Source organism: Aquila chrysaetos, chromosome 24 (assembly GCF_900496995.4).
Source record: "Aquila chrysaetos chrysaetos chromosome 24, bAquChr1.4, whole genome shotgun sequence".
Taxonomy (NCBI): Eukaryota; Metazoa; Chordata; class Aves; order Accipitriformes; family Accipitridae; genus Aquila; species Aquila chrysaetos.
This window is the reverse complement of record NC_044027.1, coordinates 8,041,990-8,065,738: the sequence shown is the minus strand read 5'-3', so window position 1 is coordinate 8,065,738 and position 23,749 is coordinate 8,041,990. Positions and strand designations below refer to the sequence as shown.

Sequence of the window (23,749 nt, the reverse complement as noted above, 5' to 3'; positions counted from 1 at the left end):
CTCTGCCAGCTCATGCCGCTCTCACCGGGACCCCGTCAGCTGGGAGGCTGGGCGTTGGCAGGGCACAGAACGTAAGCACTCAGACCAGTGCTCAGCACTAATTAATGATCCTCTTACGTTAACTTTTATCTCTCTATCTGTGGCAGTGACACAGCAGGGGCAGTTCCCGGCCACCCAGACATCCTCCCTGGTGTTATTGGGTTGGTTTTTTTCACCTGCGTGTTTTGGCACAAGTGTCAAAAAAACGCTTCACCCAGGGCCATGACTGTCAGCAGCTACGTGCCCTGCCCAGCCATGGCAAGACACTGCCAGACGCTATGGCATTCAGAGGGGCGCAGCGGGCACCCCCCATTGCAGGTGCTCTGCTTGCCTCGGGGCCTGCCCCAAGTGCCTGGCACAGTTCTCCCTGGGGTGGGTCCTCGGGGCTGGGGGTGTTGTGCTGAGCTTTCCCACCCGGATCACCCATCTGGGGGCCATGCGTGCGTGCACATAGCTTGGAGCTCGTGTGCCAGCGTTTCCTCCTGTGTACGAGGCTGTTCCGGCTCACACACGTACCTGGCTCATGCTCACCAGCTGTTTATCTTTCTGTGCCGGCTGCACAGTGTCCTGCTCGCCTGCTGGCCTTGGGCTCAGCTCCTGCCTGTATTTCTGCCTGTAGGGAGCCACCCTGCCTTCTCCAGCACCGGCAGCTTGTCCCAGCCCAAAGCCCGGTTTAACAGGTTACCTCTGGTTCGGCTGGGCTGGGCTCGCTGCCCCCCTGCATGGGAGGTTTGTACCGCGGCAGCCATGGTGACAGCAGTTGGATGGAGCATCCCCCTCCTCCAGACTCCCCTGGCACATCTGGGCAGTGCGTCCCAGCTGTGCCATGGCTGGTGCGGGCTTCTGACTCCATGTTATTGCACGCTCCTCTCGCTTCGTCTTACAGCTGGTTTGCCCCACTGTGCCCCTGTCCCCTGGGACCAGCCTGAGTCCCTCATTCCCCATCCCACCCATGGCCAGGCTGTCCCTCCCACCCCAGCAGCCAGTGAGACTGGCCATCCTGGGCTGTACTGATGTGAAGCAGGGGGCATGGTTGGGCTGCAGAGATCCCAAATTCTCCCAGACTCGACAGCAGCACCACAGGAACAGAGGCAAGGCTGGGGGGCTGCCGCCTGCAAGCTGGCTCTGGTGCAGGTGGGTGGCGTGGCTGTGGCACGGTCACTGTTGGGGTGGAAATTGGACCTACGTGCTGTGCCAGCCCCAGCACCCACCTTGGGGTGGGTGTGTGGGAAGGAGGACCCATGGCCACGGTACTGTGCCGGGGCTGGGGAAGCTGAGGGGTGGTGGGGAGGGTCAGGTACACCCTGAAACAGGAGCTGGACTCCACCGCCTGTCTGCTGGAGCACTGGGCAGGGTGGTACCAGCCATCCTGGGCACATGTGGGTGTGTAGGGCTGGGGCAGGGAGGGCTGGGTGGGTGGCAGACCCCCAGCGTGGCAACAGTCAGACATGCCTCCATGGCTCCTGAGTGCAGGCATGGGGGCTGCTCAGTCCCTGGCATGGAGGTGCCCACTCTCACCAGCCTAGCCAGGGAGCAGCCGCTGGGCTTTGCGGTGAACTTAGAGAGTGGCAAAGCCCCCATAGAACCCTTCACACTGCAGGGTGCCCACGCAGTGGTATCTGCTTGCTAACCACCAATTGATTACACATGGGGAGCTTAATCAGATCAGTGCCTGCCTGTCTTGCTCCTAATTGCAGCCCGTGACAGCTGAGCAAGCACAACTCGTTCCTCAAACAGAGATAACAACCTTTTATATATTCCAGGCTGGGGTTTATTTAACCAGTTGCTGGGCACTGGCTCCGGGCTGCTCCCCACCTTGCCTGTCCCACTACCCTGAGGTGGCTCCGAGGGTCCCACTGGGGTCTCATGGTGCTGGGTGGCTGCAAGTGCCAGGTGACCCACACCAGGGTGGCTTCCTCCCACCAGTAAACAGCTCTCACCAGCGTCTGTTTTAGGGGACATGTTTACATGGGTCCATTGCTGTTGCGTTAAAGGGTAAGGAAATTTGGCAGAAAATAAACCCCCTTGCGTTCCAGCTTGTCCTCAGATATGAGAGGGGCTGGGGGCGGCTAGGCTTAGATTCGGAGTGATGCCCAATTCGACACTGTAAGTCTGGTCATGTTCAATATATTGAACTACCTTGATTACGGATGCACAAATGGCGCAATGTACTTTCAGTCTGGTCATGTTCAATGAACTAACACGGCCAGTCTCAAGAAGTATGGTCACATTCAGTGAGAACTCTGAAGGCTAGATTAATAAATAGTACAGTTTATTAAAGCAACAGAAGTGCAGATTCTTTTGGATTGCCAGCGATAAATACACTGTCTGCAAAGCACGTGCAAGTACCAAGACTATGAATAATACAGCTGACAACAAACATTAAATTGTGGAATAACTCTGTAGAGATTTCTGAGTTTCCCAGGGAAGCACTCGGTATAACTGAGGGTTCGAATCTCACGTCCCTATGGGGGGGAAGAGAGGTTCAGCCCATCGCCTGATCCCAGAAGTCAGCAATGTCCTCCCAACTTGTCCACGATGGTATCTTCCCTAACGTTCCTCCTCTCTGAAGCCCTTTTATACTATTTTCTTATTTTTAGGTGGAGCTTGAGTCACTCTAGTCATACATAGCTTTATTATGATTGGTGTAAAATCTCCTCGCTTTACTTTTAAAGGTATAAGCTACAAAAATTAAGAGCGCATGCTCAGTGAGGGGTGGTCGCACCTTGAAGGTGGGTAGCTTTTGGGGTGGAAGTTTATTTTGGCATTATAATGAGCAAAGTTCACCCAGAGGACATGATTTTGCGTCAGTACTCCAGAACAGGGCACTTATGATACTAATCAGAAGAAGGGCAATAGGTCAACAGAACCCCCATTATTTCACCTCCTTGCTTCAGTGGATTCAATGCAGGGACCTTCCATTCTTGCTCCAGTAGTTCCAGTTCCCTATTCCTGCGGTGATATCACAGAGCCTGGCCGCGGTGTTTCCACTCCGTTCCACCCTCTGGGTTGCTTCTCTGAGAGTCAGCATACCAAGCTCCCCTGGTGTTGCTAACATCTAAGGTTGCAGGTTATGTTGCTTAGGGAATTATTTTGAAACAGATTCCTTGCATATCCACTGCATTCCACCCCAGAATGAAACCAGAGAAGGTTTACCTTCTCTTAAGAGGGGGACATATCAATAAGTCACCTCCAGTAATTATTCCACATAATCCACCCCGTGACTATAGTCACTCAAGCTCCACAATATTTAGAAGGAATTGGGTATGTCACAGGCATTCTTTTTGTAAGGATTATCGATTATATAACAGACAAGTTAAGCATTTTCCATAATCCAAAGTTTAACATATCAAAACAAAACACAATATAGTATTAATAAGACAATGACAGGGTGAAGCATCTTTTTGAAGATTCCTGTAGCAGTTGGTGACCATCCGAAAAGAGTCTCCCACTGTTTATGTTCTCCATCTCTCCTTACTCTTTAGTTTTTTGTCCATTTTCTCAAACTTGCTTCAACAGCTGCTTCAGGTCTTCATGTCATAGAAGTCTTCTCACCAAGGTGAGATTCATTCCAATAGGGGTAGGCAGCAGGTCATGAATTAGCATGTCGTCAGATTGTAAGAATTGATAAGATGTGACAGGAGCTGAGTAACTAAAATCGCATCCTATCTATGACTATGGAATAACAACAGGTTCTCATACAAACGCATCCTTTCCCAATATATACAGGTATAGTTTCTGAGGTTTCTTTGGTATGTATTTCAAAATGACAAACATTTTGTTCCGTGTCAAGACATGTCTCGGGCCTTGATGGTATTACTTTCACAAATGAACCCCTGTTGTTCCTGTACAATGCATGCATCAACATCAATAGTTTGCCTTTTGTTTCCATTTTGTTGGGCCCATACTCTATGTTCTTTATGATATAGTTCCATCATGATTGAGTCCTAATGCAATGACTGGATATATCTTGTACACCGTGGCATTGTTTATGGTGAGGATAAAGGCAATAACCTTATACTGTGGTTTAAGCCCAGCTGGTAACAAAGCATCACGAAGCCACTCGCTCACTCCTCCCCCCTCTGGCCCCGGTGGGATGAAGAGGAGAATATAAAGAGAGGCTCGTGGGTTGAGACAAGGACAGGGAGGGATCACTCACCACTTACGGTCATTGGCAAAAAACAGGCTCAACTTGGGGAAGAAACAAAATCAATTTAATTGACTACCAATCAAATCAAAACAAGGATATTGAGAGGTAAAACCAAACCTAGAACACCTTTCCCCCACGCCTCCCTCCTTCCCAGCTCAAATCCACTCCCGATTTTCCCCACCTCCTCCCTCCAGCAGTGCAGGGGGATGGGGAATGGGGGTTGGGGTCAGTTCACCCCACCTTGTCTCTGCCGCTCCTTCCTCCTCAGGGGGAGGACTCCTCACTCTTCCCCTGCTCCAGCGTTGGGGTCCCTCCCACAGGAGACAGTTCTCCACAAACTTTTCCAACGTGGGTCCTTTCCGCAGGCTGCAGTCCTTCAGGCACAGCCTGCTCCAGCATAGTCTTTCCCATGGAGTCACAGCCATCTTTGGGGGCATCCACCTGCTCCAGCGTGGGCTCCTCCCCGGGCTGCAGGTGGGCATCTGCTCCCCCATTCCCCTCCCTGGGCTGGGGGGGGACAGCCTGCCGTCTCACCACGGGCTGCAGGGGCATCCCCTCCTCCAGTGCCCCTCCTCCCCCTCCTTCTTCACTGACCTCGGTATCTGCAGAGGTGTTTCTCTCACATTCCAATTCCACTACTCACTGCAGGTTCCCCTTCTTAAATATGTTGTCCCAGAGGCACTACCACCAACACTGATGGGGTCGGCCTTGGCCGACTTGGAGCCGGGGAAGCTTCTAGCAGCTTCTCATAGGAGCTGTGCCTGCAGCCCCTCCCCTGCTACCAAAACCCCACCACACAAATCCAAAACACCTTATCGCTTTCTGCATGATAGGTAAAGTTGACTAATTGCCACCATGATTGAAACTCCTTTTCAAATTCTGAGGCATTGTCCCAAATCAATTTTTGAATTTCAGTGGGTAAGTTTCCTCCCTCTCCTTCTCTAATGGTAGCTGCTGCTATAGACTGTATCCATAACTGTGCTTGGATGCAGCTCAAGGGAAGAGAAGTGTCACCTTGGGTTGTTCTAAAGGCTTTGACAATTAATCGATGATCATGTTCTTCAATTCATTCCCTATGGGGTAAAATGTCTGATAGGAGCCATTGACTTGCTCCTAAGGCCAATAAGGATGATTTTAATGGATATTCCAATTTCCTTAGGTTGTCTGTATTAGCAGTTATTTTGCTCATTAGGATTTCAGCATCTATGCTATTTACTACTCCTAATCCTGTTCCCAGTCACCCAGTGGCATCTCGTGGCACGCATCAAGATGGTTTCAGAGACCGTCCATGTAACCATGCCAACCAGCCAGTGTGAGCAGTTCCCAAAAAGGTGGAGCAATTTGATTTAATTTCTGAGATATCAATGTGTAGCGCTAGCTCTACCCTTTTTAGGGATCAGCTAGGGTTGAAGAGAACTTGGCATTGGCCCATGTTTCTAATTGTGTAAGGGCCTGTGTTGAAGATGTGAGGAGTTGTCTCAATAGGAGGTCAAGTTGGTGCAAATGGCTATTCAACTTCAATTTTAAACTGGAGTGTTATGCTGGAATTGATCTTGAAATTGGCCCAGAAACACTTTGTGAGCACTGAGCAAAATAGGGTAAAAGTATGCCAACATTCACATCCACAGGGACAGGCATGTATGTGATCAAAGTTGTGTTTGAGCTTACTTCCTGCATATTCTATAGTAATGGGTAAGGCTCTTGCACATTCAGTGCTATTTTCAATTGGGCATCCTATTGAAATGGTGTCTTTGCCCTTCCCGGTCAGAGACAGAATCCGTTGATCTCTGTCTTCACCTTTTATAACCCATTTTTGCTTAGAAAAGGTAAAATTGTTTTGTAGCGCCACTACAGACAAACTTGGTGTGGATCCATTGTAGTCATTGTAGGCATGGATCCATGGCCACCCCATTGTACACATATTCCATATATTTTGTGTATTAATTATAAATTTGAATAGCAATTCTGTGCCTCTATAGCGCTGAATACAATATGCAATTACAGATTTGGTGAAGGTGAAATTATGCCAGCAATCTAAATTTGTTTCCATGATTTTATAACAATCGTGACTGTTGTTGTCCAGTTTGGAAGAATCAGCATAAATTGTTTTAATTCCAGTTGGCCTATATTAGGTAGACCCATTAATTACCCGGCAGCCAATTTGTATTCTCTCCCCTGGTATGGCATGGAGCCTAGCCATTCGAAGAGAGTTGCTCCAACCCCATTCATCCCTTAAGTAGGTTTCATTCCCATGCAAAACTAAAGTAGAGAGATTTAGGTCTGTCTTGCTTTGTGGTGTTCTTGTGCTTGCAGTGTATCTTAGCAGTGCACAGTCCCAAGGGTCTTGTGCTTTGGTCACTCTGAGTATAAACCTAAATGTGAGCCCTATTTACCTTTGTTGCCAAAGACAAGTCACAAAAGTGGGTTCCACTAGAGTAAAGTTATAGCAACAATCCCACCTTTCGGTGACACAAAACTTTGTCGTTCTTGGGTCTGAAATATCATTAGATGTTATAATTTGTGTGACCTTTTCATGTGTAGATCCATTGATCATTCTACACCCTATCTGAATTTCTTCTCTGGTTATTCCCCTCAGGAGGGGAAGCCATCTTTCTCTATCCCAGTCCCACTCATGTCTGGAATACATTTCAGCTCCATGCATAGCCACAGTAGCCAAGTTTCCTTGATGGAGTATAGTCCTATGCTTTCAGTGTGTTTAACGTAAGCTTGGGACCATGGCCATTCTGGGTCCTTCTGACTACAAATCAAAGGGGATTGTATTAGGGTCAGGGTAAAACATAATGTTGTTAATTCAACCTGTTGGTTCGTCATCCTCAAACCTGGGTCTCCACATACCCATACACAATAAAATAACACTATGGCCAAAATGAGTGACAAGATTCCCTGGATGCATTCAAGGTCGGTGTAAGCTAATCCATCTGTCCGCATGCAGTTCATGCAGGATTCCTGTGAACACAAAAGGATAGAAAATATGCTCTGTCATATTTAAGCGGCAGGGTTAGAAGGAAGGTGAGATCCACTGGGTGCTAATCCAGTGTACCTTTCCTGAGCAATCTCTGGCTTCCCCTGCATAGGGATTTTTGGGTGTAGTTAGTACCATTGGTACTGTTCCAATCTGAGGTGTTTTCACCAGTACAGGTTGTCTGGTGTAAAATCCTGTAGGATTTTATACCTGGCTTGTTATGAACTTTCGGAGCAATTATATTAGCAGATACACAAAAGGCTTTCATTTTGGGGCAGCCATCTCCACTCCATCTATTATTTAGTTGGTAGATGGTGTTATACAATCGCAAACGCCTTCCGGATTCATGAGTCTTTGCGAAAACACTTAACCAATCCATTGGTGCGTTCAGTGATGCTGTTAGCCTGAGGATAGTAGGAAGTGTGGAAAACCCACAGAATCCCTTCTTCTTTGGCCCAGTCTTGTACCACTGTAGCTGTAAAGTGTGAGCCATTGTAACTTTGACTTTCCTCTGGAAGGGGAAGTGTGCTGAACCATCTTTTAAGACCTCTTACTATGTTTTTCCCAGTAGCTGACGTAGAGTCAGTGGCCATGGTGAGACCAGATATAACTTCTACTCCCACCAGGACATATCTTTTCCCACCTGATGGTCACAATGGAACAATATAATTGATCTGCCAGGAGTGCCACAATGTTTTCTTGTCCTGAATGTGTAGGGCAGGCACCTTACTTGGGTGGTCTTTGTTAAGTCATAAATGAATTGTGAACAGGCAGTCACTACTTGTTCACACAGCTTAACTGGTAGAGGCCATCCTCAGGCTATGCCTTGCCAATATAAATTGGCTTGTCTGGTGTTGCCACGCTTAACATGTAACCATTTGAGTAAGCATTCCCATTCTTGGTCATCATTTACAACATCAATTTGTTGCAGCCATGTAAGGCTGTCTATCTGTTGGTTAAACTTGGCAGTGATCAAGTTTGAACAATCATGTCCTTTTACCCAACCAATTTGTAGCACCCTCTGTTCTCCTATTTCTGGCAGTTGCTTCCAACTATCAGCTTGCCAAACTGGGACTCTGTTCACCTGCCAGTCATTGACTGCCCAGTAGCCTATCCATTCAGTAGCTCCCTTGTAAACAGCATATGAGTCAGTGCAGATATGGCTAGCACCATGTTGTGCAGCTAATAGGACTGCTCTAAGTTCCCCCACCTGTGCACTACCTTCACCGGTCCCAGTTCATCTTTCTCCCATTGCCACTTCCAGTGCTACAGCCTTGTATTTCCACTCATTTCTCTCCCTATGAAATGATGCATCAGTATCCCATACCCCTGTGAGATCACTGTCTTCCTTCAGAGGAAGGAACTGGAGATGGTTTGTTTGGTATAGATTGGAACAATGGGGTACCATCTATGTCCTTTTCCAGTTTAGATATTTTAATATTACCCTTGGTAATTGGCATAATTTCATTAATGCCTTCTAGATAGGTGTACCACTTATGAACCATGGGGTTTTGGGCAATACCAGCAGGCAGCGCCGTACCTTTACAGACTACATCTAGGAGACAGAAGCGTCCCTGAATGATCACGCTCTGCTCTCTCCTTATTTGTTCCGCCTATTTCACTGCTCTCACCAGGAACAGCAGACCATTTTCAAGGTCTGAATATCTCATTTTGGTATCATTGAAAGAGTGGGAGCTGAATTCCAGTGGTCTTTCTGGCCCCTTTTGCCATAGGTTGCAATGAGAACCGTGTTCACTAACCCCCCATTCTACATGGATAGGGTCAGCTGGGTGTATAGGACCAAGCTGTTGGAATAGCCTCAGTTCCTTTATTAACAATTCTAATGCATTTGCATGCTGTTCAGTCTATTCCCATGGTTTTTCCCTTTCCGAGCAAATTGTATAAGGGACAAGCAATAATGGAAAAAACAGGAATATGTTTGCACCAATAACCTAAGGCTCCCAAAACTTGCTGTAACTCTTTTACACTAGGTGGGTTTTGTCCCTGTTCTATTTTTTTGGGGGTGTCCTGGGGAATAGAGGCGGCCCCTTTAACCCACCAGACTCCCAGGAATTTAACCTCCTATGCTGGTCCCTGACACTTTGAGTATGGAATTTCCAGTCCCAGTTCAGTTACTGTTTCCCGAATGTTTTCCATTGTGTCTCTCACACTTTCTTGGCTCTTTCCTACTATCAGGATGTCATCAATATACTGATATACTGTACTGTCAGGTGGAACAGGAATCTCTGCTAAGACTTTAGCCAAAGCATTGTGAGCAATAGTGGGGGATGTTTATATCCTTGTGGAAGCCTGTTAAAAGTATACTGGATCCCCCTCCACGTAAAAGCAAGCTGCCCTTTATCCAGCTCAAGGAGAGGAATCAGGAAAAATGTATCTTTAACATCTAAGGCAGCCATCCAAGGATGAGCAGCTCCCTGTATCAGTGTCACTATCTCCACAATGTTTGGAACTGCGGCAGTTAAAGGTGGAGAATTTGCATTTAACTGTCAATAATCCGCTGTGAAATGCCATTGTCGCGCTGGTTTCTTTGCTGGCCACACTGGCAAATAAGTCCTTTTAATGATGTCCCTTTTTTCCAATTCTGTTACTACCCTGTCAATCCCCGAAAATGCTGCTGCTGTCAATGGATATTGCCAAACGTTGGTGATTTTAGAGGAGGGTAAGGGTATCGATGTCTCTAACAAGATGCCTTTTCATGTCCTGCAAAACTCCACACAGTTCCACCTGGGAGTTTCCGTATTCCTCCACGTAGTATATCAAATCCTAGAATGTCAGTGTGTGCAGCACCAATTAATACCTCTGCCCTGGTTAATCTCCCTTCCCCTGGCAACCAGAGAGTAATTTTTTGCGGTAGGGCATTCCTTTACCACACCCTCAATTCCTGTGAATTTAACCCTGCATCGGCTAGATCTTAGACCAAAGGTTTGTGCTGTTTCTTTAGTGACTACTGATGTTTGGGCCCCAGTATCAATGAGGAAGTTTACTAATTTTTTCCAAGGTCCAGCAGGAATGGCAATGGTAGGTTCAGAGCATTTATCAGAGAGCCATTGAATTGCTAGTACCTGCTGGGCAGGGTGGCTCACTGCCCTCCCCAGGGATGGAAGTTTTTTTGCTGGGATTCTGCCCAGTCAGTTAGGTTGTGTTCTGGTGCAGAAGGCATACTTTCCACATGGATTGGGGGTTTTTTGGCTAGGCAATTTTTCCCAGCTGGGTTATTCTTTCTACCCAGAGATTGGACCAATGTACGGAGATCCATCGTAGGGGCACCGCACAGGAATTGTCAGGGTACACCCAAATCTAGGGCTTTACGCCACAGCTCACCCTGTTCCTTATTAGGTTTGAACCTCCCATCGGATTTAGGGTTTTGGGTGTAGACTTGGCGAAGTCGCTGGGCTTGATCTGGGGGCTTTCCACTGGATAAACTAACCCAGCCCATTCAGCTTCCGTGCCTATCTATTTCTTGTACAAATTCACTCCAGGTGGGTATGAGGGTGTGCTGACCTCATCTACGACTGATCAGCATTTGCACAAGCAGCTTTTATGCGATCTTGAGTATTTGCTACGAACATCTTGAGACAATCAGGAAGACCGCGAATAAGAGAAGTTAATCGTGCAGGATCAATGGGAGCTAGCATTGGGGATTTCCTCAGCAGGTCTCTTTCATACATCGCCTGTGTGCAGGCTGCTTTCTGGACTGCTGCAGCCAGATCGCAGTAGCCTGTAGCTTTAATCTCCAATGGTTCCCCTCTCTCCTGAGGATCTATACCACCTGCCCAGCATGCAGCTCAGGCACTTAAGGAATAGTTATAATCTCCTGGCATGGTGGTTAAAAATACTCCCGGGCCCCAGTAACCACCTGCTTCCTCCTCACTTAACATCATTTGGTCTCCCCCCATAAGAGAAACTCGCCACACATACTCAACCTCCGATTCTCCTGACCGCCTTGAGTATTTCTCCTGTATTCTTGCCAACTCCGCTGGCAACCACGGAATTGTATGCACAGTAGTGTGGATCTCATCGTCACTATCAACAGCAGTCATCTTATCTAATAGCTGATTCATCCTTTCTAACAGTTGTTTAAAATGGTTACTCTCACTCACAAGTTTATCAACTCAGATTCCTAGTTTTTCTGCTGTCTCCCTCTCAAAGGCCAATGATGACTTCAACACCTCATTTTCCGACTTCAAAGCTACATATTCTACATCAGAAATTTGCTTGGGAGCAGGGACTTCCTTAGCTTCTTGCTGAGCACAAGATAAACAGTCTCCTAAAACCGCACAGATGACACTGTTACCTTTTCCCATTCTAATCCTTTGCGTAGCCTGACATTGCTCAATGCGCTCTACCGCTTTCTCCTCATCCTTCCAAAACTTTTGAGCCCACTCCTTCCCAGCCTGGGAAGGGGCACATTTATATTTTTGCAGCAGTTTATCCATGGGAATCCTGTCTGTGACACCAATTTTATTCTGTTGCGTTAAAGGGTAAGGAAATTTGGCAGAAAATAAACCCCCTTGCGTTCCAGCTTGTCCTCAGATATGAGAGGGGCTGGGGGCGGCTAGGCTTAGATTCGGAGTGATGCCCAATTCGACACTGTAAGTCTGGTCATGTTCAATATATTGAACTACCTTGATTACGGATGCACAAATGGCGCAATGTACTTTCAGTCTGGTCATGTTCAATGAACTAACACGGCCAGTCTCAAGAAGTATGGTCACATTCAGTGAGAACTCTGAAGGCTAGATTAATAAATAGTACAGTTTATTAAAGCAACAGAAGTGCAGATTCTTTTGGATTGCCAGCGATAAATACACTGTCTGCAAAGCACGTGCAAGTACCAAGACTATGAATAATACAGCTGACAATAAACATTAAATTGTGGAATAACTCTGTAGAGATTTCTGAGTTTCCCAGGGAAGCACTCGGTATAACTGAGGGTTCGAATCTCACGTCCCTATGGGGGGGAAGAGAGGTTCAGCCCATCGCCTGATCCCAGAAGTCAGCAATGTCCTCCCAACTTGTCCACGATGGTATCTTCCCTAACGTTCCTCCTCTCTGAAGCCCTTTTATACTATTTTCTTATTTTTAGGTGGAGCTTGAGTCACTCTAGTCATACATAGCTTTATTATGATTGGTGTAAAATCTCCTTGCTTTACTTTTAAAGGTATAAGCTACAAAAATTAAGAGCGCATGCTCAGTGAGGGGTGGTCACACCTTGAAAGTGGGTAGTCTTTGGGATGGAGGTGTGTTTTGGTATTATAATGAGATTATAATGAGCAAAGTTCACCCAGAGGACATGATTTTGACAGAAAATGAAGAACTGCTGGTTCAGGGCTGGCTGAGGGTAACAACTATGCGGTTTATCAGTTCCATAGTGCCATCCAGTTCCCATCCATGTGGTGATATCACAGAGCCTGGCCGCGGTGTTTCCACTCCGTTCCACCCTCTGGGTTGCTTCTCTCAGAGTCAGCATACCAAGCTCCCCTGGTGTTGCTAACATCTAAGGTTGCAGGTTATGTTGCTTAGGGAATTATTATGAAACAGATTCCTTGCATATCCACTGCATTCCACCCCAGAATGAAACCAGAGAAGGTTTACCTTCTCTTAAGAGGGGGACATATCAATAAGTCACCTCCAGCAATTATTCCACAATGGCACAGGCGGGGGACTCTAGTGTCCCCCTCCCAGCGCCCCATGGGGATGTGGCAAGTCCCCACCCCTGGGGCTGCACAGTGCCAAAAGCTCATTCTGCCCCTGAGCAGCCACGTGTTTGGGCTGTTTTGTGATCTTTAAACAAAACGGCCTTGAGAGCAAGCCTGGGGCAGGCAAAGCAGGCGGCTGAGTCCTATTTCTGTGCTTAAACACCCGATTATTTTCCCATTAAGCATTAGTTCTCCCATAGCTGCCTGGCCAAGCCCCACGCCATCCCCAGGTAGCCATCCTCGCTCCTGTGGGCATGGTGGTCTCTGCCCCCGGCCCCGAGCGAATCCCCCCAGGCTGCTGCGCCTGGCGCAGAGTTGAGCCAACCCTAATTGCAGCTGCTAAGAAAACCCTGCCTGCAAGAGAAACCACTGCAGCAAAGGCAGTTCTGCCCTTCTTCGGCATCATCAGCCAGAGGGCGATGAATGCGATGCCCTGTGGGGTGCGATGTGGAGGGGTCCGGGTGCAGTCTGGGGACCACTGGTAGCGGTTGTACCCTCTGGTGAGCGGTTTAATGGTGAAACAGGGCTGTGCAAAGGGTGGCATCCTGCTTGGCATCCCACACTGGTTGCTTTGGGGTGGCATCCTGCTCGGCACCTGCGCCCTTGCTGGGGGAGCAGAGCTGCTGCGGTGGCCCTGGAGCTTTGTGTCCTGGTGGCTCCGTCCTGTGCCAGGACTCTCCACCATGCAGTGCCTGGGCATGGCAGCGGCTGCCCCCCTCACCCCCAGTGTGCTGCAGGGATGGGGATGCTCAGGACGGCCCCTAAAGTTGGGGTGCCCCTTCCCATGGGGCATTCAGTGCCATGCTGCCCCAGGGCTGTCCCCGGTGCTGCCGTCCCCCAGGGGACGGCGGTGGGCAGACAGCGGGCACTTTGCCCGCTCTGTTGGTGTGGGTGGACAAGGGCTGACAGGGATGGCTCCGGGAGTGTGGGATGGTGCTGGGAGCCGGCTCCTGCCGTGACTCATTGCCAGGCCGGGGGCTGCCAGGCCTGGCCCTGCTCCTGGTGAGGGCCCCGCGGCGGTGCTCTCCTGCCTGCTACTGCCTGTGGGAAAGCTGTGGGCATGGCCACGCACGGCAAGCTGAAGAGCAGGACTAGGTCAGCTGGGTGCTGCACCCCCATCCAGCTGTGCACCCCGCCATCCAGCTGTGCCCAGCCCAGGACACGGGTGCACTGGGTGGTACCCAGCTCCTCACTGCCACCAGCCTGCAAGGGAGGGATGTCTGTGCTCATGCTGCAGCAGTGCCAGCACTGTCACTGTCCCCAGCAGCAGCTCCTGCTGCTGTCGCTGGAGGCTGGGACCCCGATGAGTGTCCTCACAGCCCCACGCCGCAGGTGAGACCTGTGTGCTAGCCCTGTGTGTCACTGTCCCAGCTGGTCACGGTTCTTCTCTCCATCTCTGCACACAGTTTGGCACCATCACCCGGTCTCAGGACTCGGCTTTGTGTAGGACCCAGGGACTTTGTGTCCCCCCAGGAGGTGCCACTGGCTTCAGCCAGGCTAGGGGAGGATCGGGGCTGCTCCTGGCCATCACTGGCTGCCACGGCATCATGAGCGTGTTGGGTCCAGATGAGGTCGGAGTGGGGGGGGGCTCATGCCTGCCCATAGGTATCAGAGAGGTCCCCGGGTCTCACCTGGAAACAAGATGCCCCGTAAAGCCACGAGGGAGGTTTGGGCTGCGGTGAGTCACCGGGGGGAGGGCTGGATCCCTCCGATTTCCCCTGTTGTCAAAGAGATGGAAAGGGAAGCTGCTGCTGCCTGTGATGACCTGTCACAGCAGTGCTGAGGCTTTGGGGGGTGTTGGTTTGGGGTTTTTTTGTTCGACAGCTACCACACAAGCATCAGTTTGTGCTGGTTGGCTTTCAGCTGCCAGCCTGCTCAGACACTGCCTGTGTGGTGCAGGCAGGGGCTGGAGATCCTTGTTGCTGCCAGCTCTGGGGGACTCAGGTTGTCCTGCAGCACCCTGGGGCTTGGAGCATCCCACAGGATGGTGGCACCCTGGGACTTGGAGCATCCCACAGTATGGTGGCACCCTGGGGCTTGTGGTGTCCTGTGGGATGGTGGCACCCTGGGACTTGGAGCATCCCAGGGGACAGCAGCACCCTGGGGCTCTGGGTCCCATACAGGAGGATGGGTACTGCCTGCTCTTCCCTGCAGGCAGCAAAGAGCCTTGTGCAGGTCATAAAATCATAGACTACCTCAAGTTGGAAGGAACCTGTAAGGATCATCGAGGACAACTCTCAGGTCATTAGAGCCTGGGCTTAATTGCAGTCAGTAATGGCTTTGTGAAGGCAAAGGGGGGCTGAGGCAGCTCCAGTGAAGCACATCCGTACCCATTAATTCCAGTGGGACCTGCCGTCTGCAGGTGGGGCCGGGGCGGCTGGGTCCCATGCCAGGAGGTCATGGACAGACCTGGAGGAGCGTTTGACCCCTCTCCTCCTCCTGACCTGTTTTCTCCTGTCCGCACAGCAGCATCGTGTCCCCGGAGCCTGGACTGTGCCCTGCAGCGCCGGGAGTTCTGCCCACCCGGGTCAGGCACCTGCGGCCCCTGCCTGCCTCCCTTCCGGGAGGACAACCGCGGGCGATGCATCCAGAAGCAGCTCTCACCCAGCGGTAGGTGCACCCACCCTGCAGCAGCCCCTTCTGCAGCCCCCTGCCCTCCCCTGCCTGCAAACCTGCCCCACACATCTACAGCTCCAGGAGGTTCCCATGCCTTGGGGCAGCCACCCACCCCAGCAGAACCCGTGCTCCCCGTCCTCTGGCTTCTCCTCTCTATGGCAGCCGTATCCCCATGGGGATGGCAGCTCTGCCCCCTCTCACCCCAAGCCCTGGCTCACAGCAGTTATGGGGTGGTTTTGGGGCTCGCGGGGAGCGCACAGACCCGACCCCACTCCTTCTGCATCCTCATGCAGCCATGCTGGTGACTGTGTGTGCCGCTGGACCCTGCCAGCACCCAGGGGTGCCCAGGAGCCCAGGGACAGGAGGGGGCCTGGATGACTGCCAGGGTGCTCTGGAGTCTGCCTGGCTGCTTTGGGGTGGGAACTTTCCAGAGGAGGGGAACTGGCCATGCAGAGCCCCAGGCTTTGCAGGAGCAGGGTAGCAGCTTTTGGTGCACGGAGCTGTGACTTGCGCAGACCCTGTGGCCAAGGCAAACAGGTGCTCGCCACCTCACCCATCCCAGGGCTGAGCCATGCCAGTGTTTGGGATTTCAATACCTGGTTCCCATCGGTTTGAGACGTTGGGCTGTGGTTTGGGGCTGCCATCTCCTCCTCTGGTGATTCCCAACATCTGTGCCGGGAGGGTTGGAGTCGGCAGTGCCAGGTAGGAACCCTGCCCAGCTGTGCACAAGGGCACCAAGGGCTGCACTGAGTGTTATTCCCCCACTCCTTTCTCAGGGGAGCTGTGGGGCTGTGGCAGCCTGGGTGGCTGCGCTGTGCCAGTGGGCAGAGAGGTGGGCAGAGCATCCCTGGGAGCAGCAGCCCACGGTCACCCATGCCACCCTGCACAGGGCTCTCCCACCTGCTGCTACAGTGCGTGGAGGGTGCTCCTGGTGCAGCCATGGCACCTCCACCCTGGGTCGGCCACACAGCCGATGCCAGGGGCTGGGCACGGTGTTTTTAGGGTGACCCTCAACTCTTCATGTGGCTTGGAAAGCTGTAAGCAGAGCTGTTTCTGTGCCCCCCACGCCATGGTTTTTCTTGCAGATTCAACAAGCAGGCAAATTAAGACTAATTACAGCTCCACCCAATTATTTTTGCTTTAACTAAAGTGGAGTGGCCTCTGTGTGTGGGGAAGGAGCTGGGACCTGGCCGTGCCCTCGTACGCCATTGCCGGTGCGTTTCGCTGGGGACCACCTGGGTGCAGGGTGGGGGCTCCCGAGTGCCTCTGAACCGCCTCCGTGCCTGCTGCAAAGTGCATCAGCGTCTTCCTCCAGCCTGCCCTTCTCTGCCTGCTTTTCGCTCCTGCTGCCCCCAAAACCCCCTTGCTAAGGCAGGATTCATTTTTTCATGGTGGGCAGAGCCCACAGTCCCTCCAAGAGCCCAGCTCCTGCCCATGGTGGGTAGTCCACAGCATTGCCCAGCCCTGGCGTGGGACTGAGCTGGTGCTTGCCAGGTGGCATCCCTGCTGGCGCAGCAGCGGCATCCCCACCGGCACAGCCCTTTGCCCACACCCCAAGGCCTGGGGAGTTCCCAAAAACACACAGGGTCGCTCATCTCACACCGGGCAGTGCAGGCAGGGAGGACAAGCACTGGCTAACCAGACCGTGGCAGGTCCCAGAGAGGCAGCTCCCCCTGCACCTGAGCATGGAGGAGTCCTCTGGTTTTTTGGGGGGGTTTCTTTGTGTTCTGGTTACTGTGTCTTGGGCACGTTCGGGGGCCTGCCAGGGTGCAGCCCGTGCTTTGGAGCAGGTGGGCACATGGGGGATGGCAGAGCCCATCGTGCCCTTCGTTGCCATCAGACTTCTGGCAGGAGGATCACCCCTTAAATCAGAGGGGAGACCCCCAAAGTGGGGCCCTGGCTCTGTGCAGCCCTTTTGCTCTCGGGCAGAGAGGCTGGGCTGCACTGAAATGGGAGTAATGGCTGGGGGAGGACGAGATGGCACAGGGATGGGGTCCAGGTTTCACGTTCAGCAGCGAGCAAGGGTCTGACAGGCAGATGCTCCCTGCCATGGGCTCCACATCCACAGGTACTGAACAGCTTTAACAGTTGTTTGTGGTTTATTTTTTAAAGTGAAGTCTTGGGAGTAAATTCCCCTCTCAGAAGGGCTGCACATGCGCTGGCATCTCCATAGCAACCCCACTCCGTGCCGGCTTTGGCAGGGAGGTGCAGCCGCGGTAGCATCCTCACCAGGCTTTGGCGGAGAGGTGTGGGATCACCGTAGCATCCTCTCCCAGCTTCTCTGGGACCATGGTAGTGTCCTCTCCCGGCTTTGTCAGGGAGATGCAGGACCGCGGCAGCATCCTCGGAGGATGCCGGGAGGACAGAGACTATCCCAGGGTCTCTCCCCAGCCACATCCTGTTATCTCAAGCAATGCCACCACCTTCTGGCAGCAAAAGTATGGGTACAGGGAAAAAAAAAAAAAGATAATCCCCTCCCAAATCATCTATTTTAGCATGTAGGGGAGCGGTAGCATCCTGAGGATGCCCAGCTTCTTTTGCCAGGCACCAATTTTTTCCACGGGTGCTTTCACATCCTGCTGGTCTGGCAGCAGCACCCAGCTGTCCGGTGCAACCGTGGCAGCCTGTGAGGCTGCAGAGGGGCTGCCATAGCTGCATTTGGGGGAGGATGCAATGCAAACAGGGGAAGCTGCCACAGCTCAAGGATGCCTAACCCTTTAAAGGGGCTGCCCACGCAGCCTGCTGCGTGGGCAGCCCCTTTAAAGGGTTAGGCATCCTTGAGCTGCTTGCGATTACTGGTGACGCTGATCCCCGGATCCCAGCTACCGCCACCGCACCGTCCCCACGATTGGTTGCAGCTCCTGACAGGAGCGTGGGCAGGAGCCTGGGCTCCTCTCCCTTGACGTACCCGTGCAGGCAGGCGCCAAGAGCAGCTTTTTGGGGTGAAAAGCAGCATTTTGGGGGTCTCAGGAGGGTGATGCACATGAGTGGTGTGTTCCTGCCATTGGTGACAGCGTGCGTGGGTGTCTTGGCATACCCGGTGCAGCACCAGCATGGAGGTGAGATGGGATGCGCGGGACCTCATGATGTGGTGCATCCTGCAGCTGCTTTGGCTGGGTGCGCAGCTGGCTGCCTGTACCTCGCTGGTGCTGCTTGTGCAGGGGTCTGAGCCCCCGAAATGCTGCCAGCACCATGGTGCTGTGTGCCATTTGAATTGTGCCGTGATCGGTTTGCATGATGTGGTTTGGGCTGGTGGGTCCCATCCCTGCTCCCACTTGACCCCACCAGCACGGAGCCAGGGCTGAGCCCCACCGGGCTGCAAGAAGCACTTTGGGAAGAGGGGGGGGGAAAAGGGGGTCCCAGTTTGCGAACCTGGGAGTTCTCCCCTCCTGGCTTGCTGTGCTGCCAGCAGCCAGGAGGGCATCCATCATCCTGGGACAGGACCATAGAAATAAATGGATTTGTAGGAATTTTATGCCCTCCTGTGGAGACTGTCAACATCAGGTTTCTTCTGCCCGGGGCTGAAGCCACACATGTCCCTTCTCCACTCCCTGCTGTCCCCAAACCTGTCACGGTAACTGGCACGGTAACCCTGTGTGCATCCCAGGGTTGAGCCCTGGAGACTCTGGGAAGGGGAAAGCTCCAAGGAGGGGTGCGGGGGAGAGCGCCTGGGCTGGGCTGCTGTGTGCCAGCCTGGCAGTGCCCTCCCTGCTGCAGGCAGGTGGTGGGACCAACCATGAGAGGGCAGCCGTGCCCTGTGCAAGCCCTGCGTGCCTCCTGTGCATACCCTGCGTGCACCCTGTGCCTGCCCAGCACGCCCAAATCACTGAAGCAGGGCTGGGAGGGCCGCTGGAAGCCCCCCCATCTCTGCTCCTCTTGCAGCAAGAGCCAGGGTATGGGGCAGCCAGGCAGGAACTGGGGCTTAGCCCCGGCCCTCTGTTCCCTGGGGAGCAGCCCTAGGCTGGCATTTCACCATGGTGTTTTGGGCACCCCCAGCAGGAACCGGCCATTGGTGCCAGGCTGCTTCTGCCCCACCGATGTTGTGGGGTGGCAGCTGTGGCATCACCAGGGGAAATCTCAGCTGCCGAACAAAACAGGGATGCAGGGATTTTTAGCTGCTGAAAGGGAACTTGGCGATAAAGCTGGTTAGCCCAGGTGAGCAGCACAGCCCAGGCACTGCTGGCAATGCCAGAAACCACAAATGGCACAGCTGCCTTGGTTTTCCTTATGCTGCTTCACACAGTGGGAGGCTCAGAGTGACCTGGGAGCTGCTCTTGCTGGTTTTCCAGGTTTTTTTCCTTTTCCAGCCATGTCACATTCATCCTCCTGAAGTGTTGGCTGTTGCAGCTGCGTCTGCCCAAGGCCAAGGGGTGTCAGGGCAGGGCTGGGCTGTGCACACCAATGCAGCCCAGTTCCCCCAGGCCTGACGGTGACACACATGGGCATGGCGGTCCCCTAGGTGGGAATGGGGACAGGCCTTTCCATGAGCGCAGTGGGGATCTAGAGCCAGGCTGTTCCCATCCTGGGCACCAGGATGTCCCCAAATTGGGTGCAGGGCTGTCCCCATGACACACCAGGCTGTCCCCTTCTGGGCACAGGGCTGTCCCCACAGGGCACAGAGCTGTCACCCTCAGTCCCATGCCAGCTCCGCTGCCCATCAGGAGAGCCTGGCCCCATGCCAGCACCTTGGCACCGTGGCAGTCACCTTTTGGGGCTCAGCACTGGTGGCACAGCCCCAAACCTGGCACCATGTGGCTGTGGCGCTGCTTTGCATCACTGTGGGGATGGAAACAACAGAGTGCAAAGAGCTGGGGAAACCTGGGGCTCCTGGGATGTTCCAGCTCCTGCCAAGGATGGGAGGCTGGGGGTCAGTTTGGGGACACAGGGGACAGTGGCTCTTTGTGCACTTGTTTAAAGCAAGAGTGTCCCCCTTTTAAACTGGTGTTTGGCTTGTGTGGCTCTGAGTCACCAGGCAGCTGAGTGGCCTTTGTGCCCACCTCCAGAGGGAACTGGGTTTTATTTCCAAACACTGGGAGCGAGGACAGAGGAGCTGTAATTGTTATAACCTTGAATTATCTGGGAACCGAGCTGCCAGTACCACCTCACCTTTGTATGTCTTGATTTACCCTCCAGGGCTTCCCACTGGGGCAGCCTGAATACGGCAGTGCCGGTCAGAGGGAGCAGGGATGGGGACAGCGATGTCTCCTGCCTTTGAAGTTGAGTTTAATCCTGTTAAAAGCAGAGTGGTGAGCTCGCTGTTTGGCAAGCCTGAGGACAGAAGCTCCACTCCTGCTCCATGCTGTCACTCCATGGGTGGGCACCCCCAGGCCAGGGTGGGGGTCCTGCCCGTGCCCCATGCCGCAGGGGCACGCGGCCCTTTGTCCGTCCCTGGTGTGCACCTTGCTAGGTCATGGGCTGGGGCAGCCACCCATGAAATGTCCAGCCAGCCCCTGGGGATACCTGGTGGCCCTTGCTGCCTGGGGGACCCCAACCTCCTCCCCCAAAGGGGCTGTATCCTGCCAGGTGGTGGGCAGAGACTGGCCCCTCAGCTGGAGTGAGGGTTCCCACCAGCTCCTGGACAGCCCCAGATGAGCCCTGGTCTGCAGTGGTTCCATCCCCCTGGGCTGTACAAGACAATTTGGGGTGAAAAACCAGTGTTCAAGTGTCCCTTGCCTGCTGTTGAACCAGCCTCGCCGCCTGCAGCAGGTCTGCGATTCACCCTGCCAGAGCTGCCCCTAGCACCTCGCGGCAGCAGGGCAGCTGTGGGGTGTCTCTCCTGGTCCAGCTTGTGTCCCTCCTCGCTCAGGGCCATTGTATGGCCCCAGGTGTGGGGACATGGGGCAGCTCCTGAGCAGCAGGTGCTGGCAGCCTGCCTGCTCCTATGGGGCTCTGTAGGACCCACTGGCTCTGGCATGGGGGCGGCTGCGGCCACTGTTGCTCCTGCAGCCTCCAGCATTTGTGGGGTGAAAAGCATCCCAAAAGTGGCAGGGACACGTACAGATCCCAGGTCTCAGCTTTGGGACCACAGGTGTGCCAGAGGGCTGCATCCGAGTGGGCTTAGACTCCAAACCACCCGCATTTGCTCGTGCTGGGATGTGAGCCCCTTCTTGGGGGGACGCTGGGTCCAGCCCTGGGGCTCGGCATGCGGCCGCATCCCGGGGTGCCCATGTCATGCCCACTCTCTCCCGGCACAGGGCGGACATCCATTCCCAGCTTGGATGAAAAAATCGATTTTCTGGTGGACGTGCTGGCCAGGCAAGAGGCTCCTCACTCCCACTCACTGCAGGATGGCAAGCCCAGGAGTAAGTGTCTGCTCCCTCGCTCCCACCGCTCTCTGCAGTGGTGCTGGGGACCCCACGTCAGCCAGACGCTGCACCCCAGGCTGGTTTGCCCTCCAGAGCTGCCTGGGCACTGCTCTGCTCACGGCTCTGTCTTTTCCCACAGCCACCCTGGTCCCTGCCAGTGGCAGACAGCGTATGGCCAGCAGGCTGAGAGAGGGGCTTCTGCAGCGGGAGGCAGCCACCACCCTCCCCACCTCCACCACCACTGCAGTCCAGAAGTATCCGGTGGAGGTGTCCCCCATCCCTTCAAATGATGACATGGTGCTCGGTGAGACCCGGGGGACAGGCGGTTCATGGGAGGGGGTTTCACGTCCCGGCCAGGAGAGTGTGGGCTGGTGGCACTGTGCCGCCAGGCTCACCCACTGTCCTTCGGTGTCCCACTCCACCTCTGCAGGGCTGATCATGGTGTGCACAGTGGCTGGGCTCTCGGCGCTGATCGTGGCTGCGGTCTGCTGGTGCAGGTGAGCCAGGGGCTGCTGGTGCCAGCCAGTCCCTCAGTGTCCTTGTGCCTGGGGGAGCTTGTTCCTATGCTTCCTGGGCACCTGGGAGGTTTTGGAGGAGAGGCAATAGCTGCCCTTGCCAGTGCCCCTGCAGGTATGGCATCTGCCTGTTGGGGCTGGAGGACAGCAGTGGGACACCCCCGTGCCAGGCACAGGCTCCTGGGAGCTGGTGGCACCTAGTTTGGCCCTCGCTGCAGCCCTGGGTGCTGGCATCCCGGGCATGTCAGTGCCTGGTGCCCAGGCCCTGCGGGATGGAGATGGCTGTGCCTGGGGGTGCCACCCATGAGGGGTGCCATTGCAGGGAGCAGGGGTGTGGGTGAGAGGACTGAGCCCTTCTGGGGGTCACTGGCTCCCGTATGGAGTCGCCTGCTCTAGTGCCTGCTGCCAACCACTCTCCTCTCCGCTTGCAGGCTGCAGAAGGAGGTCAGGCTGGCACAGAAAGCAGACTACTCAGCACAGCGAGCGGCCAGCCCCCTACCCTATGACAAGATCTCGGTAAGGCACCCACATCCCTCCTGGGGTGTTTGGCGCTCAGGCCAGGCATGTGCTCTGCTTGAGGGGCTTCCAATACAGCGGGGAACACCCACCAGCCAGGCTGGAGGCTCTCTGGAGCTCAGTCTCAATGCCTGTCCTTGCTGTCTCCACAGCCCGGGGACAAGACACTGGCTCAGAGTGCCCAGATGTATCACTACCAGCACCAAAAGCAGCAGATGCTCTCCATGGAGAAGTAAGCAGCCACGGGAGCAGACAGCAGACCCAGTCACTGGTCCATGCCCTGCCATTAACTGGGGTGCTGTTAATCGTCCCCCTGGGCTTCACCCCCTCTCTGCATCCTCTCCCCCCAGACATAAAGAGGAGCCCAAACTGCCGGACTCAGCATCATCCGACGAGGAGAATGAGGATGGAGACTTCACCGTGTACGAGTGCCCCGGGCTGGCTCCGGTATGGTGGGTGCAGGGCGGCCAGGGGGAGATTCTGTGCATGCAGGGTGGGATCCGACACATGCCTGGGATGTGCAGTTCCTCTCCAGGACCCTTTTCAACACGTCCTTCATCAAACCCTGAGACGGTCCAACCTCTCTGCTTCCCCCATGTGCCCTGGCCAGGTCCCACTGGAGTTCTCCAGTGGGCAGGAGTGGGTGCCCTGGCATGGGTCCCCAAGCACAGGGCTTTTCACTGGGGAGCACTGCCCCATGGCCCTGGGAGCAAAGAGCTGGAACAGCCGTTGGCAGACCCAACCCGCCATCCCTGCAGTGCCAGGGACATGGTCACCTCAGGCTCCTGGGCACTGGGACCAGGGGGGCTCATCCTGGTGCCTCCCCAGTGCCTGGACCGGGGACCTGTGACCACTCAAAGCCAGGGGGGACTTTCCTGGCTGCCAGGAGACCCCGGGGAAGGGCA

At 53.8% G+C, this 23,749-nt stretch overlaps 1 protein-coding gene across 1 annotated transcript in view; it reads left to right on the top strand.

The window, feature by feature from the left end:
• The window catches only part of NPDC1 (neural proliferation, differentiation and control 1), a 36,444-nt gene that overhangs the window by 10,414 nt on the left and 2,281 nt on the right, over positions 1-23,749 (top strand). Inside the window, 8 exon segments of the mRNA XM_030000826.2 lie at positions 15,359-15,502; positions 21,703-21,810; positions 21,953-22,117; positions 22,244-22,310; positions 22,760-22,853; positions 22,855-22,953; positions 22,955-23,076; positions 23,195-23,291. Coding sequence (XP_029856686.1) covers positions 15,359-15,502; positions 21,703-21,810; positions 21,953-22,117; positions 22,244-22,310; positions 22,760-22,853; positions 22,855-22,953; positions 22,955-23,076; positions 23,195-23,291 — 896 coding nt within the window.